At 46.1% G+C, this 17,372-nt stretch overlaps 1 protein-coding gene across 15 annotated transcripts in view; it reads left to right on the forward strand.

The window, feature by feature from the left end:
- MORC2 (MORC family CW-type zinc finger 2) overlaps positions 1 to 17,372 on the forward strand; it is a 418,351-nt gene that overhangs the window by 226,721 nt on the left and 174,258 nt on the right. For all 15 annotated transcript variants that reach the window (XR_003859131.1, XM_029619027.1, XM_029619026.1 and 12 more), the window contains one exon: positions 4,844 to 4,929. Coding sequence is in view for 14 of the 15 variants with exons in the window: in XM_029619027.1 (XP_029474887.1) it covers positions 4,844 to 4,929 (86 nt within the window). In the remaining variant the exon portion in view is untranslated. The remainder of the gene's footprint in view (positions 1 to 4,843; positions 4,930 to 17,372) is intronic.

A 17,372-nucleotide genomic window follows, 5' to 3' on the forward strand; every position in this document is an offset into this window, starting at 1 on the left:
TCTGAGCCAAATGAACGGGTACTTCGGAAGTTAGACATCCGTAGAGCTTTGTTGTAATATCTCAAGGTCACAAATGATTTTAAGAGGTTTGATCACCTTTTTATTTTGTGGAGTGGTCCGAAAAAGGGTACCCAGGCTTCCAAGACTTCCATTGCAAGGTGGCTTAAGGAAGCCATTGGCTCTACATACATTCTCAAGGGGTTGACAAGTGCTGGAAGGTTTGAGAGCTCACTCTACTTGATCGCAGGCGACCTCTTGGGCTGAAACTCAGTTGGTTTCTCCTCAGGAAATTTGTAGAGCGGCAACTTGGAAATCGCTGCATATTGCGAGACACTATTGGCTAGATGTGGGGGATCCAATAGCTCGATCTTTTGGTGAGAGTGTCTTGCAGCGGGACTCTCCAGGTCCCACCCTGGTTAGGGAGCTTTGGTACATCCCAGGAGTCTGGACTGATCTGGATACGTTCAGGGAAAGGAAAATTGGTTCTTACCTGATAATTTCCGTTCCTGTAGTACCACGGATCAGTCCAGAGCCCACCCAATTTATGGAGGTGGAGATTTGTCCACTCAGCTATTGTATTTTTGACATAGCAGAAGACTTCTTTACCAAGTTCTTTTATACTAGTTTTATACAAGTTTTGTTATACAAGGTTTTGAATGTCTGTTTTGGTATGGCACTTAGCTTGTGTACAGGTGAATACTGAGGAACTGCAGGTGGCACCAGGGTATTTGAAGCAGTGTCAGTTTTACTTTCTCTGTCTCCATCTGCTGGCATGGGATGAATAAACCAGGAGTTTGGACTGATCTGTGGTACTACAGGAATGGAAATTAGCAGGTAAGAACCAATTTTCCTATACTGCCTCACGAATTTCAGCTTTAGCTATATTGACAGAAAGACTAGCTTGATTCAAAGCATTTAGCCAAAGGAAAATATGTACATGAGAAAATAGTAGATAGACTGTCACCTGTACATAGTATATTTGGAGATAAAGCACCTATGGAAGCAATCAAAGATTGGCCACTGTTGGAAACAGGATGCTGGGCTTGATGGACCCTTGGTCTGACCCAGTATGGCATTTTATGTTCTTAGGTTCTTAAAATATGGTGATCCAGTCTTTCCATAGAATTATGGCAGAAAAAGACCATATGGCCCGTCTAGTCTGCCCATCCACCCAACTAATTTAGCTTTACAATTCCCATAACTCCTTAAGAGATCCTCTGTATTTATCCCATGCTTTCTTGAATTCAGAAACAATTTTTGAAAGACAGGAACAGAGAGTAGGATTAAATGGACAATTTTCTCAGTGGAAGGGTGTGGGCAGTGGAGTGCCTCAGGGATCTGTATTGGGACCCTTACTTTTAAATATATTTATAAATGATCTGGAAAGAAATACGACAAGTGAGGTAATCAAATTTGCAGATGACACAAAATTGTTCAGAGTAGTTAAATCACAAGCAGATTGTGATAAATTGCAGGAAGACTTTGTGAGGCTGGAAAATTGGACATCAAAATGGCAGATGAAATTTAATGTGGATAAGTGCAAGGTGATGCATTTAGGGAAAAATAACCCATGCTATAGTTACACAAATTTAGGTTCCATATTAGGTGCTACTACCCAAGAAAGAGATCTAGGCATCATAGTGGATAACACATTGAAATCGTCTGTTCAGTGTGCTGCGGCAGTCAAAAAAGCAAACAATGTTGGGAATTATTAGAAAGGGAATGGTGAATAAAACGGAAAATGTCATAATGCCTCTGTTTCGCTCCATGGTGAGACCGCACCTTGAATACTGTGTACAATTCTGGTCGCCACACCTCAAAAAAGATATAATTGCGATGGAGAAGGTACAGAGAAGGGCAACCAAAATGATAAAGGGAATGGAACAGCTCCCCTATGAGGAAAGACTAAAGAGGTTAGGACTTTTCAGCTTGGAGAAGAGATGGCTGAGGGGGGATATGATAGAGGTGTTTAAAATCATGAGAGGTCTAGAATGGGTAGATGTGAATCAGTTTTTCACTCTTTTGGATAATAGAAAGGCTAGGAGGCACTCCATGAAGTTAGCATGTGGCACATTTAAAACTAATCGGAGAAAGTTCTTTTCCACTCAACGCACAATTAAACTCTGGAATTTGTTGCCAGAAGATGTGGTTAGTGCAGTTAGTATAGCTGTGTTTAAAAAAGGATTGGATAAGTTCTTGGAGGAGAAGTCCATTACCTGCTATTAATTAAGCTGACTTAGAAAATAGCCACTGCTATTGCTAGCAATGGTAACATGGAATAGACTTAGTTTTTGGGTACTTGCCAGGTTCTTATGGCCTGGATTGGCCACTGTTGGAAACAGGATGTGCTGGGCTTGATGGACCCTTGGTCTGACCAGTATGGCTTGTTCTTATGAATCCACCACCTCCACTGGGAGGCTGTTCCATGCATCCACTACTCATCCCAGTAGGGAAAACCTGTACTGGACCTTTTTGCATCTCCATATCACAAACTACCACAGTTTTGCTCAAGAAGACCATTCCAGAATTCAGAAGCAAAAGATGCATTTCTTATTCCGTAGAATAAGGGACTAACATATGTTTTCCTACCAACACTGCTGTTTACAAAAACAGAACTATGATTCTAATAGCACTATTTTGGCCCTGTCAAAGTTTTACCATAGCTACACAGACTAGCCCAAGCACCATCAATCAGATTACCAATTTTTCCAACCCTTCTCACTCAGTATGAAAAACCGGTTCTTCAAATCTCCAGTCACTAGCGTTAACAGCATGGATATTCCATGCCGAATAATAGACCTACAGCTACCATAAGAAGTAACAGATATTCTGTTAGCAGCAAGGAAACTGGCTACAAGAAAATCATATAACTGCAAAGGGAAGAGATTTTCAAATTGGTGTCAACAAAAAAACAGACTTCCTTCTCATGTTCTGTTCTAGCTGTTAACTCTGGACTGAAATCAAATTGAAGAAGAGTTCATTTAAGTGCCATTGCTGCATATCACCATGGTGAAAAAGGACAGCTTATTTCCCGAGAACCACTAATAGCAAAATTCATGAAATGCCTTTACAATCTACATCCTCCAACAAGAACCCCATCACTTCAGTGGGACCAAAATATAGTCTTACAGCAGTTTATGAGAAAACCTTATGAACCTGTGGCTCCAATGGACATGAAGTTTGTCACATGGGAAAACTATATTTTCAATTGCCATAACTTCTGCACGAAGAGTAAGTGAACTCAAGCGCTCCTCACGTATCCTCCGTACACCCAGATATTCAAAAATAGTGAGGCTAAGAACTCGTCCAAAGTTCTTACCAAAGGTAGTGTTGCAATATATATCTCATTGTTGCAGATTAATAGGCTGCAGCATTGCATAGCCAGTGAAAGCTCACCACATACAAAAAGTTGCCAACACAATAGAGCACCTTAACTCAGCATCAATCAGGATATCTATAAAGCAGCAACGTAGTCTACAGTCCACATGTTTACACAACGTTACTGTCTAGATCAAGAATCACATACGAACAGCATGTTCAGTCAATCTGTGCTAAGCATATTCATGTAAAATGTTTCAACTTCTGCCAAGTGATACGGGTTGCAGTGTGTAATTGTGATGCTTATCCACAGAGAAAGCAAAGTTGTTTATTTGTAACAGGTGATCTCTGTAGTCAGCAACAGCGACACAGTCCCTTCCTCCTTCCTGGGAAATTGTTTTCAGCTATGGAACAGACTGACGAGAGGGTATGCTGCGATGCAAGCACAGGAACTTGCACACTTCCTTAGAAAGTGAAACTAAAACTTTTTGAACTGAGAAAAAGCCCAACTCTGCTCTGTTGGATGACGTAACCCATGTTGTGTGGCTGATTGTTATGCTGTCCATGGAGAACACCTATTATAGGTAAGCAGCTTTGCTTTATCTTGTTTCTGTTTTGTAATATTAATGTGATAACTGCTTACTCCTTGGCACTCAGTGATTTGAGGTGTTGATGGCTGTACTCCTGCTACTCTGCTCCTTTCTTGTTGCTTTCTGGGGAAATATGCATGCTGGGGACCGTGTCTTCCAATACAAGAATCTGCCTCAGCAAAGGGGATGTTAGTCTCTAAACCTGAATACTCCCCCCTTCTTCCAACTGATACCGTAGGGAAAATGTCAACTGCTAAAGGCCTTCTGTAGAGATTTCCTCTGTATTCATCCTACCCAGAGATAGGAAGTTCACCAAGTTTCAATTACTAGATGTTCAGTTAGTCTTTTGATTCTACATCTAGGCCCAATAACCAGTTCACACGTCAGGATCACTATGGACCTTTCCAGAATTTTCTCTGGTGTCAGATCAATATTTGTGATGCTCTGCCCCTCTCTATGCTTTAGGGTGTTCCTGCTACTGTTAGTGCTGCTTTCCCATTTTCATGGTGCCATGAGGTGCTCATGCCACTGTCTCTGTGATACTTTGCCTCTCTCATGGCGCCTTGGGGTATTTCTGCCACTCTTGGTGCTGCTTTGTAAAGTTGTTGATGTCTTGGAATGCTTCTTCCTTTGCTGCTAATGGTTACAAGTTTTATGAAAATTAGATAGAAAAACCCGGTATTAGTCCAAAATAAGATGCATTACTTTCCTCGTTGACTTTCATGGAAATGAATGAAATGATATAAAATGAATGAACCTGGGAATCAAAGTTGAATTAAAATGGCAAATGAGCCAACACATTTTTCTGCGTGCATACCTGGTGGAAAGGTATGTGACACCAGTTCCATATGCCTTGCATTTCTAATCATACAAAGTTATATATGTTAACTCCAAGGATTTACTGTTGTGCTTAATAGAATTTTTTGCATCTGTAGGTGACCCTTCGTCAGGTGCAGAATACAGCGATAACACTTCGTAGAGAGGCAGATGTAAAGAAAAGAATTCAGGAGGCAAAGCAGAGGTGAGATTTAACTGAGATGGACTCTTGAGTAAGCTCTGAATCTTAAGTATATTTTTATCCAACTCTGTTTACTTGAGAACATTAGTTAAGACTTCATTGTGTTGCAGCTGTAATCTGACTGGAATTGTGCAGATATAGTTATCTTGTGACCATGTGCTTGTGATCTTAGCACATAATTATATTGTTTTCATAAAGACATCAGTGTACATGTTGTATAGGATAATCCATATAGCTGTCCAAAGGAATTTAAGTTTGATCATGGAGAGTTTAAGTGATTTGCTTCAGGTCATACAGTGAGTGGAGAAGAGAGGTGGAGTTAACATTGGGATTCACAGCTCCATGTTTTAACCTTTGCATTACTATTTTATGGCACAAACTTGATCTTTGCATATTACTGGAGCTTTCAGAATTGCATGGTCTTGCAAGTCTCAGTAAGGTTTCAAAGTCCTCTGTGGGTATGAATGTTTCCCTGTACATACCCAGCTCAGTCCAGACCATGGGTTATGCCTCCCTTCCAGCAGGTGGAGACAGAGAAAAACTTGAAAGGCACCCTCACTTAACCTGGTGTGCCTCCTGCATCCCTTCAGTATTTCTCTGTCTCCAGCAGAAACAGGGCAAGACCCCCTGCAGTCTTGCCCTGTTTCTGGGGTGTAAGCTATCCCTTGAATTAAGTGAACTAGCTATATAAAGTTTTGAATCAAGCAAGTTTAAAAAAAAATAAATAAAAGGTCTTCTGCAGCAGGGAGTGTTTCCCAATTCTCCCAGGGGGTTGTTAGATCCTGCGGGGTCATCCCCTCTGGTGGCAGGTTATTGGAGCTGGGGTTGGTAACCCTGCGGGGCTCCAGTCAGGTAAGGAGCTGGGGAAGAGATTACCGGTGGTCTGGTCCCTCTCTTACCTCGTGCCAAGCTTCAGCTTTAAAAAAAAAAAAAATCGAAAATTTCCTAGTGTGTAGCAGATGGACTCAGGACCAATGGGTAATATGTACTCCTGATGTCAGATTGAAATCTGATCCGTCTCCAACTGCTGTCAGCCCTAGTACATATACCCCTGCAGGAAGTGCAGCTCCTCAGTATTTTCCGTCTCCATAGCAGTTCAGGACTCTATGCACGCTAGCACAGCGTTAGAGTAATTTAGCAAACAAAACCAAAATAAGAAGAAATCTTACCTCTACAGACGAGCCCCGCTCTCCTGCGGTGACACCCATTGGGACCCTCCCCTAGTTGAGAATTCCCGAGGTGATTTCCTCGATCCCTCGGAGGTAAACCTCGGTTCAGCGGCCGACCCTCGGCGGGGACCTAGCTCCCGACATTGGGTGAGGCTGAGAGGCAGCAGGTGCAACTTCGAGCGCGGCGGTGAAGGTATATTCCCTCTCCCCCCGCAGCCGGAGACCGCCCGGAATGAGACCGGGAAACGCCAAGACAGGGTAAGGTAGAAATCTATTTAAAAGTCTCCAGTCTCCGAAGCTTGAGGAGTCGCACAGGTCGCCAGCTGGGACCAGTGCCACCGGTTTGATCTGCCCTAGCAGGGCTAGACCCCGGTTAGATCCGAGGGTCCTCCCATGTGTAGACCCTCCGAGGTGGTCGCCGTCACCATTTTGATTTGTTCGCCGCCCTGTCCGCCGCCCCGAGCCATGTGCACAAATACCTTGTGCGCACAACGTGTGCCCTAGTACCGTGCGCACAAACGATACGCATAGCCATGCGCTTACTGTGCCGGGCGCATAACTTCGATTTGTGCACACAACAGCGCGCACTTCTCTCTGAGCGCGTACCAAGCCTATGCGCACAACTTCAACGCACTGGAGCGCATAACTAAGCCATCTGGGCCCTTTATTTTGCACGCATAAGCCATGGCACCATCGGAAAAGAAGCTCAATGCTCAGGGCCTTTGCCCAGCATGCCACATTAGAGTTGCACAGCATGAGGAGGCCACGGTCCTGGGTATACATTGCGAGGAGGCCCTGGGGGATCCAGCCCATGGCCATCCCCAGCCGGTACTGGGTTCCAGGTTCTCAAACATTTCGCCGGACCTGGCGTCTCCCTGCGGGACCCTCCCTCAAACGGGGCTCCCCAGGGACACAGCGCCCCTTAATTTAGACCCAGCAACTATCTCCTGGGTGGAATTCTTCAAAGTCCTGCATACCTTTGTCCACGTGCAACCGGGGCCTCCAATAATGCGGCCACAACCTCGGCCAGAGGACCTCAACATCCCGGGACCCTCTGTGCCCAGGGAAGTGATTCCAACACCCAGAAGCCCCACCTTCGGGGACACTGAGAACTCAGATGGGGAATCAGAACCACTGGAGGAAGGGGAGCTCCCTCCAGGGACAAAGTCCCACCGAACCATGAGGCACTTCTTCACCAAGGACGAGATTCCAGACCTGGTCACACACAGCTTGAAAGAGCTCGCTATCCCAGGCACAAGTGCCTCGGGGGGAACCTAAGACGAATCCCCTACTAGAGGGACTCCGTCAGACCTCCCGTCATTTCCCACTATTACAAACCGTCTAGCAGCTAATTGACCTGGAATGGGATGCACCGGAGACTATGTTCAAAGGGGGGCGTGCCCTGGCAGCCATGTACCCTCTGGACCCAACTGCCAAAGATCTCCTGGCATGTCCGAAAGTGGATGCCATGGTCTGTGCGGTCTCGAAGCGCACTACTATCCCAGTTGAGGGAGGAGCAGCACTCAAGGATGCTCAAGACAGACATCTGGAATCCATTCTCAAACGGTCTATTGATGTCTCCGCTATGTCTCTACAGATCACGGCCTGCTGCGCCGTGGTGACATGTGCCTGCTTATCACAGTCTAGAAACAACACTCCTGGGGAAGCCCTGGAACCAGCAGTATCATTCCTCGCGGATACCGCTTCTGATCTGGTGCGCACCGCAGCTAGAGGAGTGTCATCAGCAGGGGCAGCCAGAAGGCAACTCTGGCTCCGAAACTGGTCGGCCGACGCATCTTCCAAAACGAGACTCACAAGGATGCCCTTCAAGGGGACTCTCCTTTTTGGAAGCAAACTAGAGAAACTAGCCAACAAATGGGGCGAATCCCCACTACCGCGGCTACCGGAGGACAGAGGATCTCTGTGCTTCAACCCATATAGAAGCACATATCAAGTGGCTCGCCCCGTAGGCAGGAGCCAGTCCTTTAGGAACAAGCACAACAAAAGGGGAGCCGGCTCGGGCCCTGGCCCCATCCGCACCCCACAATGAAAATTGGCCGATCCATCGAAAGGAAGAAGCCATAGGGTGCAGACTTGCCCTATTCTATGAAAGATGGGTTGAGATAACTTCGGACAAGTGGGTCCTAGCCATCATTCGAGAGGGATATTACCTGGATTTCCCCCACCTCCCTCCGGACAAATTTGTGGAATCCCCCCTGCCACGACTCTTCCAAGAGGATGGCAGTGGAAGCTACTCTGACCAGATTGCTAGCCTTAGAGGCTATAATACCGGTGCCCGCACAACAAATAAATACTGGACATTATTCCATCTACTTTATCATTCCCAAGAAAGAAGAAACGTTCCTGCCCATCCTGGACCTCAAGTCAGTCAACCGCCACCTGAAGATTCCTCGCTTCCGCATGGAAAACCTATGCTCTGTAATAAGGGTGATACAACCGGGAGAGTTCCTTACATCCTTGGATCTGTCGGAAGCCTACCTACACATTCCGATCCATCAAGAGCATCAGCATTTTCTACGCTTCACGATCCTGGACCGTCACTACCAGTTCCGGGCACTACCATTCGGGTAGCCACTGCACCCCGGACGTTCACCAAGATCATGGTAGTAGTTGCAGCAACACTGAGGAAGGAAGGAATCCTCGTACACCCGTATCTAGACAATTGGCTGATCAGGGCGAAATTCCCAGAGGAAAGCCACCAGGCGACCAACAGTCTAAACCCTACTGGAGAGCCTCGGGTGGGTGGTCAACACAAACAAGAGCTGTCTGCAGCCCTCCCAATCTCTAGAATACTTGGGAGTCCGATTCGACACCAAACAAGACATGGTCATCCTGACACCGACAAGGAGATCAAAACTGATGACCCAGTTATTAACCCTGTTGCGCGAGCTTCGCCCCACGGCATGGGACTACCTCCAAGTCCTCAGCCTCATGGCTTCCACACTGGAAGTAGTGCCATGGGCAAGAGCTCACATGAGACCCTTACAGCGCTCACTGTCATGATGGAATCCGCTGTCCCAGAACTACAACGTATGTCTTCATCTCCCGGACAAAGTTCGGACCCAACTACGATGGTGGCTACAAGAAGGCCATCTGAGCCAGGGAGTAAGACTATCCTCACCAATCTGGATCCTGCTCACCACGGACGCCAGCCTACGAGGATGGGGAGCACACTGCCAGGAGCTAACCGCCCAGGGGCAATGGAACAAAGAAGAGTCGGGATGGAACATCAATCGCCTAGAAGCCCGAGCAGTCAGACTAGCCTGCCTACGGTTCAGTCACAGACTCAGAGACAAATCAGTCAGTAATGTCGGTCAACGCCACAACAGTGGCATACATCAATCGCCAGGGAGGAACCAGAAGCCAACAGGTGTCTCTGGAAATAGACCCCCTAATGTCATGGGCGGAAGCGAACCTTCAAGAGATCTCGGCCGTCCACATCGCGGGGAAAGACAACGTCACTGCGGATTACCTCAGCAGAGAAAGTCTAGACCCAGGAGAATGGAGGCTCTCGACCACAGCATTCCAATTGATAGTAAACCGTTGGGGAACACCAACCATGGACCTCCTGGCAAACCGGTTCAACACAAAAGTGCCCAGCTTCTTCAGCCGCAGGTGGGAACCTCAGTCCCAGGGAATCGATGCCCTGGTACAGACCTGGCCACAGGAAACTCTCTTATACGCCTTCCCACTGTGGCCCCTATTGGGCGCAATCATCCACAAGATAGAACACCACAGGGGACCAGTACTTCTAGTGGCCCCGGACCGGCCAAGAAGACCGTGGTACGCAGACATGCGAAGGCTGCTGACAGGGAGCCCCCTCCCGCTATCTCCACACAGAGACCTGCTCCAACAAGGACCAACCCTCCACGAGGATCCAGCTCGATTCTCTCTTATGGCCTGGCCATTGAGAGGACTTGCCTGAGGAAGAGCAGATACTCAGGGGCAGTAATTGACACCCTGCTCCGAGCATGCAAGTTCTCCACATCCCTAACATACATAAGGATTTGGAGAGTATTCGAAACCTGGTGTGAGGACCGTGACATCGTTCCATGCTCAGTCAAAATTCCTGTGATCTTGGAATTCCTGCAGAATGGACTACAGAAGGGATTGTCTCTCAACTCCATCAAGGTACAGGTGGCCGCATTGTCATGCTACGGAGCCAAGAGAGAGCGCGGCAGCCTAGCCTCTCACCCGGATGTCTCCCGCTTTCTGAAAGGAGTCAAGCAGATCCGACCACCCCTAAAGTGGCCGGTACCTCTTTGGAACCTCAACCTGGTCCTAGATTTCTTAGCAGGAGCCTTCTTCAGATCTCTTCGCGGCCTGTCTCTCCAACTGCTAACATTGAAGACAGCCTTCCTGGTGGCAGTCTGTTCAGCCCGTAGTATCTCCGAGCTACAAGCACTGTCCTGCCGGGAGCCGTTCCTCAGACTCACCCCGGGAACCATCCAGTTACGCACAGTCCCGTCCTTCCTCCCCAAAGTGGTTTCTCACTTCCATCTCAACCAAACTATCTTGCTACCATCGCCAGATGAGCATAAGAATTCGGAAGAGTCTCGCAGTCTACGCCACCTCAATGTTGGCAGACTCGACATAGCCAACAAACTATGTCCTCTCATCACTCGCAAGCAACACCCTAATGCCTCTGTATCGCTCCATGGTGAGACCACACCTTGAATACTGTGTACAGTTCTGGTCGCCGCATCTCAAAAAAGATATAATTGCGATGGAGAAGGTACAGAGAAGGGCTACCAAAATGATAAGGGGAATGGAACAGCTTCCCTACGAGGAAAGACTAAAGAGGTTAGGACATTTCAGCTTGGAGAAGAGACGACTGAGGGGGGATATGATAGAGGTGTTTAAAATCATGAGAGGTCTAGAACGGGTAGATGTGAATCGGTTATTTACTCTTTTCGGATAGTAGAAAGACTAGGGGGCACTCCATGAAGTTAGCATGGGGCACATTTAAAACTAATCGGAGAAAGTTCTTTTTTACTCAACGCACAATTAAACTCTGGAATTTGTTACCAGGGGATGTGGTCAGTGCAGTTAGTATAGCTGTGTTTAAAAAAGGATTGGATAAGTTCTTGGAGGAGAAGTCCATTACCTGCTATTAAGTTCACTTAGAGAATAGCCACTGCCATTAGCAATGGTAACATGGAATAGACTTAGTTTTTGGGTACTTGCCAGGTTCTTATGACCTGGATTGGCCACTGTTGGAAACAGGATGCTGGGCTTGATGGACCCTTGGTCTGACCCAGTATGGCATTTTCTTATGTTCTTATGTTCTTACTCCCTCAAACAAAAAATCATGGTACACCGCAGAATTGCACCAAATTTGAAACACAACCTCAGACTGAAAGAGAGAATCTGGCGTAAAGACCCAACCCAGCAGCACACTACCTCTTACAAATCCTCCCTACACACCTACCGCATCTCTATTAAAAAAACCAAATGTGACCACTACACTGCCAAAATACACCATTACATGTACAATCCCAAAGCCCTTTTCTGATATGTTGCCTCCCTCACCAAATCTACCCCCCCACCATCGCTGACAATGAAGCCAACACGAAATACGAGGAACTCGCCCTCTTTTTCCATAACAAAATTACAAACATCCTCCTCTGATTCACCCTCACACCCCCCCCCCCCCAATGTCTCCTAACTACCTCACCACTCCCAACACCACACTAGACTCTATGGACCTCACATCCTCCAAGTTAATAGTCTATCCTCAAAAAAATCAAGCCAGCTTCACACCCCTCTGATACTATCCCCACTAAAACCCTTCTAACCATTCCCAACACCATTGCCAAACCCCTAGCAGACGTCATTAACTCCTCCCTCTCCACTGGTACAGTCCCTGATTCCTTAAAACATGCAGTTGTCAAACCCCTGATCAAAAAACCCTCTCTAGACCCCAAAGATCCGGTCAACTACCGACCCGTTTCAAATCTCCCCCTCATCGCCAAAATCATGGAAAAGGTGGTGAACTCCCAACTCATGGACTACCTTGAAGACAACAACATCCTTCACCCCTCTCAATTTGGCTTTCGCAGGAACTTGAGCACCGAAACACTACTACTCTCCCTCACTGACACCCTCCTCACGGGCCTGGAACAAGGTCATAGCTTCTTCATTGCCTTCCTTGTCATATCCGCAGCCTTCGACACGATTAGCCACAACCTGCTCATCTCCTGTCTAATCGACATTGGCATCTCCGGCACAGCTCTCCTCTGGTTCAAATCCTACCTGGCTAACAGACACTTCTCAGTCAAACTAGGCAACTCAGAATCCACAAACTTCCCCCTCACACAAGGAGTCCCCCCAAGGCTCCTCCCTCTCCTCCACCCTATTTAACATTTACCTCCTGCCACTCTGTCAGTTACTATCTGAACTTGGCCTCAAATTCTACCTCTATGCAGATGATGTTCAAATCATCATACCAATACAAGAATCCTTATCCACTACGCTAAAATATTGGGAGAAATGCCTCACATCCATCAATTCCCTACTCACCAATTTACACCTTGCCCTTAATTCCACAAAAACTGAACTCCTCCTCATCCACAACCACCAAACTTACAAACTCCCATCTCCCAACGACTCTGCTGCCAGTACCTTCGCCTTACAACTTCCAGTACGAAACCTAGGTGTTCTAATTGATCCACACCTAAACCTAAAAAAACACATCAACTCCGTCCTAAAAGAAGGCTTCTATAAGCTCAAAGTCTTAAAGCTCAAATCCCTACTCCATACTCATGACCTCAAAACAGTCATCCAAGCCACCCTAGTTTCCAAACTGGACTACTGCAACTCACTGTACCTAGGCCTTCCCTTCTCCTCTATCAAACCCCTTCAAATGTTACAGAACGCCACCGCCAGAATAATCATGAACGCACGCAAATCAGACCACATAACTCCCCCCCCTCCTAAAAGACCTCCACTGGCTCCCCATCCCATCACGCATCCTATTCAAGACCTCACCATCATACACAAATCCATCCACAAAAGCAACTCCTCCTGGCTCAGCAAACCCTTCAGATTCACACACTCCTCCCGCCCAACCAGGACAAACCGTAAAGGTACACTACACATCCCACCCCTCAAAAAAGCCCGCCTCACATCAACAAGGGGACCGTGCCCTATCAATTGCTGGCCCCACTCACTGGAATGCTCTACCGACAAACCTCTGCCTCGAGCCCTGCCCATACAAATTCAGAAAAATACTGAAAACTTGGCTTTTCCACCAGGCATATCCTGACTAGTTCCCTTTACCACTGCTACCTTCACCTCCTCACCTTGCAGTTAACCCTCAGCGCCCTAAGCACTATGTAAATATCTTTAACCCTTTAGTTTCAACTTTTCAGGCTCACATATAGAGCCTCCTTCTAACTGCAGCACCTTTGTTGCAAATTGTTACTCTTGTTGCTCCCCTTTCCCCCTCCCTGTTTTTTGTATTTTCCACCTTTTGTTCAGATGTAAACCGATATGATGTGCCCTCTAATGTCTGTATAAAAAAGCTGTTAAATAAAATAAAATATATCTTCTTCATGAAGGGCCTATATATTTCGACCAGGCAGATCGCTTTTGTCTAGCGACCTGGCTTTTGAAAGGAGGAGATTAAGGAAGAAAGGATACTCTGAGGAAGTTATCACTACTCTGCTTCAAGCCAGAAAAACATCTACCTCTCTCTCGTATATTAGAGTGTGGAGAGTTTTTGAGACATGGTGTCATGAGCGAGATATTCTTCCCCGACATGCTACGATTGCTCAGATGTTAGCCTTTTTGCAGAATGATTTAGCCAAGGGCTTGTCTTTTAACTCCCATGTACAGGTGGCGGCCAGAGGCACTTTGGTTGGTAGCTCGGTGGCGTCTCATCCAGATGTGGTGCGTTTCCTCGGAGTAAGGCATTTGAAGCATTTGAATTTGGTTCTTCGCGTATTGTGTGATCCGCCATTTGAACCCCTTAAAACGGTGTTTTTGAAGACTGTGTTTTTGATGGCTATATGCTCAGCTCGCAGAATTTCTGAATTACAGGCTCTCTTGTAGGGAACCTTTTTTGAGGATCTCTGATTCGGGGGTGTCTCTTCGAATTGTTCCATCTTTTTGCCTAAAGTGGTATCCTCTTTTCATTTAAGTCAATCAGTTGAGCTTCCGGCCTTTCCTAATTTGTTGAACGATGTACAACACTCGCGAGAGCTTCTTCAGTTAGATGTTTGGCGATCCTTGTTATGTTACTTGGAAGTCACAAACTCTTTCAGACTCACAGATCATTTATTTGTCCTATGGAGCATCCCCAGGAAGGGTCATAAGGCATCTAAAACTACGATTACAAGATGGTTCAGAGAAGCCATTTCCTCTGCATACATTTGCAAAGGCAGACCTACTCCAGAGGGCTTGAAGGCCCATTCTATCCGCTCTCAGGCAGCTTCGTGGGCCGAATGCCAGTTGGTATCGCCTCAGGAGATTTGCAGAGCGGCTACTTGGAAGACGCTCCACACATTTGCTCGCCACTATCGGTTGGATGTTCAGGCTTCTGGGGATTTGGCAGTGGCATACTGTGCGCGGGACTCGCACGGTCCCACCCAGTTTAGGGAAGCTTTGGTACATCCCATGGTCTGGACTGATCCGGGTACGTACAGGGAAAAGAAAATTGGTTCTACCTGATAATTTTTGTTACTGTAGTACCATGGATCAGTCCAGACGCCCACCCAGGGATGAAGAGTGGGTAACATGGAGATCTGTATTTCAAAAGTCCATGCGCACATATTCAGGTTGTTATTGCACCATACTAAGAAAGTAAGTTACTTGTTTATATGTTTTTGCAGTTCTGTTCTTACATAAGAACATAAGAAAATGCCATACTGGGTCAGACCAAGGATCCATCAAGCCCAGCATCCTGTTTCCAACAGTGGCCAATCCAGGCCATAAGAACCTGGCAGGTACCGAAAAACTAAGTCTATTCCATGTAACCATTGCTAATGTTAGTGGCTATTCTCTAAGTGAACTTAATAGCAGGTAATGGACTTCTCCTCCAAGAACTTATCCAATCCTTTTTTAAACACAGCTATACTAACTGCACGAACCACATTCTCTGGCAACAAATTCCAGAGTTTAATTGTGCGTTGAGTAAAAAAGAACTTTCTCAGATTAGTTTTAAATGTGCCCCATGCTAACTTCATGGAGTGTCCCCTAGTCTTTCTACTATCCGAAAGAGTAAATAACCGATTCACATCTACCCGTTCTAGACCTCTCATGATTTTAAACACCTCTATCATATCCCCCCTCAGTCGTCTCTTCTCCAAGCTGAAAAGTCCTAACCTCTTTAGTCTTTCCTCATAGGGGAGTTGTTCCATTCCCCTTATCATTTTGGTAGCCCTTCTCTGTACCTTCTCCATCGCAATTATATCTTTTTTGAGATGCGGTGACCAGAATTGTACACAGTATTCAAGGTGCGGTCTCACCATGGAGCGATACAGAGGCATTATGACATTTTCCGTTTTATTCACCATTCCCTTTCTAATAATTCCCAACATTCTGTTTGCTTTTTTGACTGCCGCAGCACACTGTACCGACGATTTCAATGTGTTATCCACTATGACACCTAGATCTCTTTCTTGGGTTGTAGCACCTAATATGGAACCCAACATTGTGTAATTATAGCATGGGTTATTTTTCCCTATATGCATCACCTTTCACTTATCCACATTAAATTTCATCTGCCATTTGGATGCCCAATTTTCCAGTCTCAGAAGGTCTTCCTGCAATTTATCACAATCTGCTTGTGATTTAACTACTCTGAACAATTTTGTGTCATCTGCAAATTTGATTATCTCACTCGTCGTATTTCTTTCCAGATCATTTATAAATATATTGAAAAGTAAGGGTCCCAATACAGATCCCTGAGGCACTCCACTGTCCTCTCCCTTCCACTGAGAAAATTGCCCATTTAATCCTACTCTCTGTTTCCTGTCTTTTAGCCAGTTTGCAATCCACGAAAGGACATTGCCACCTATTCCATGACTTTTTACTTTTTACTTTTCCTAGAAGCCTCTCATGAGGAACTTTGTCAAACGCCTTCTGAAAATCCAAGTATACTATATCTACCGGTTTACCTTTATCTTGCTTGATTCATTGCTAGTATTATTCTACTTTGATACTCTATATACTGAAGGGATGCGGGAGGCACACCAGGTTAAGTGAGGGTGCCTTTCAAGTGTTTGTACAATACTGTGTACAATTCTGGTCGCCGCATCTCAAAAAAGATATAGTTGCGATGGAGAAGGTACAGAGAAGGGCAACCAAAATGATAAAGGGGATGGAACAGCTTCCCTACGAGGAAAGGCTGAAGAGGTTAGGGTTAGGCTGAGGGGGAGATATGATAGAGGTCTTGAATGAGTAGATGTGAATTGGTTATTTACACTTTCGAATAATAGAAGGACTAGGGGGCATTCCATGAAGTTAGCAAGTAGCACATTTAAGACTAATTGGAGAAAATTATTTTTCATTCAACGCACAATAAAGCTCTGGAATTCGTTGCCAGAGGATGTGGTTAGTGCATTTACTGTAGCTGGGTTCAAAAAAGGTTTGGATAAGTTCTTGGAGAAGAAGTCCATTAACTGCTATTAATCAAGTTTACTTAGAGAATAGCCCGCCTGGCCATGAGAGTCATGCATTGGACTCTGAGGTCACAATGGATTCAAGCGACTAAGCCTCTGTCAACCATTGTCCACATCACCGACGCACTCCGTCTGTCTATTGCCTGGTGGAAAGATCAGAACAATCTCCTCCAGGGACTGCCCTACCAGATCCTCAACTCATTCTCACCGCCGATGCTTCCAACCTCGGCTGGGGAGCTCATGTGAACGATCTACAGACACAAGGATCTTGGTCTCCAGAGGAAGCCAAACACCAGATTAATTTCCTGGAGCTTCGAGCAATGCGATATGCTCTCAGAGCATAAGAACATAAGAAATTGCCATGCTGGGTCAGACCAAGGGTCCATCAAGCCCAGCATCCTGTTTCCAACAGAGGCCAAACCAGGCCACAAGAACCTGGCAATTACCCAAACACTAAGAAGATCCCATGCTACTGATGCAATTAATAGCAGTGGGTATTCCCTAAGTAAACTTGATTAATAGCCGTTAATGGTCTTCTCCTCCAAGAACTTATGCAAACCTTTTTTGAACCCAGCTACACTAACTGCACTAACCACATCCTCTGGCAACAAATTCCAGAGCTTTATTGTGC

Source organism: Rhinatrema bivittatum, chromosome 11 (assembly GCF_901001135.1).
Source record: "Rhinatrema bivittatum chromosome 11, aRhiBiv1.1, whole genome shotgun sequence".
NCBI lineage: Eukaryota > Metazoa > Chordata > Amphibia > Gymnophiona > Rhinatrematidae > Rhinatrema > Rhinatrema bivittatum.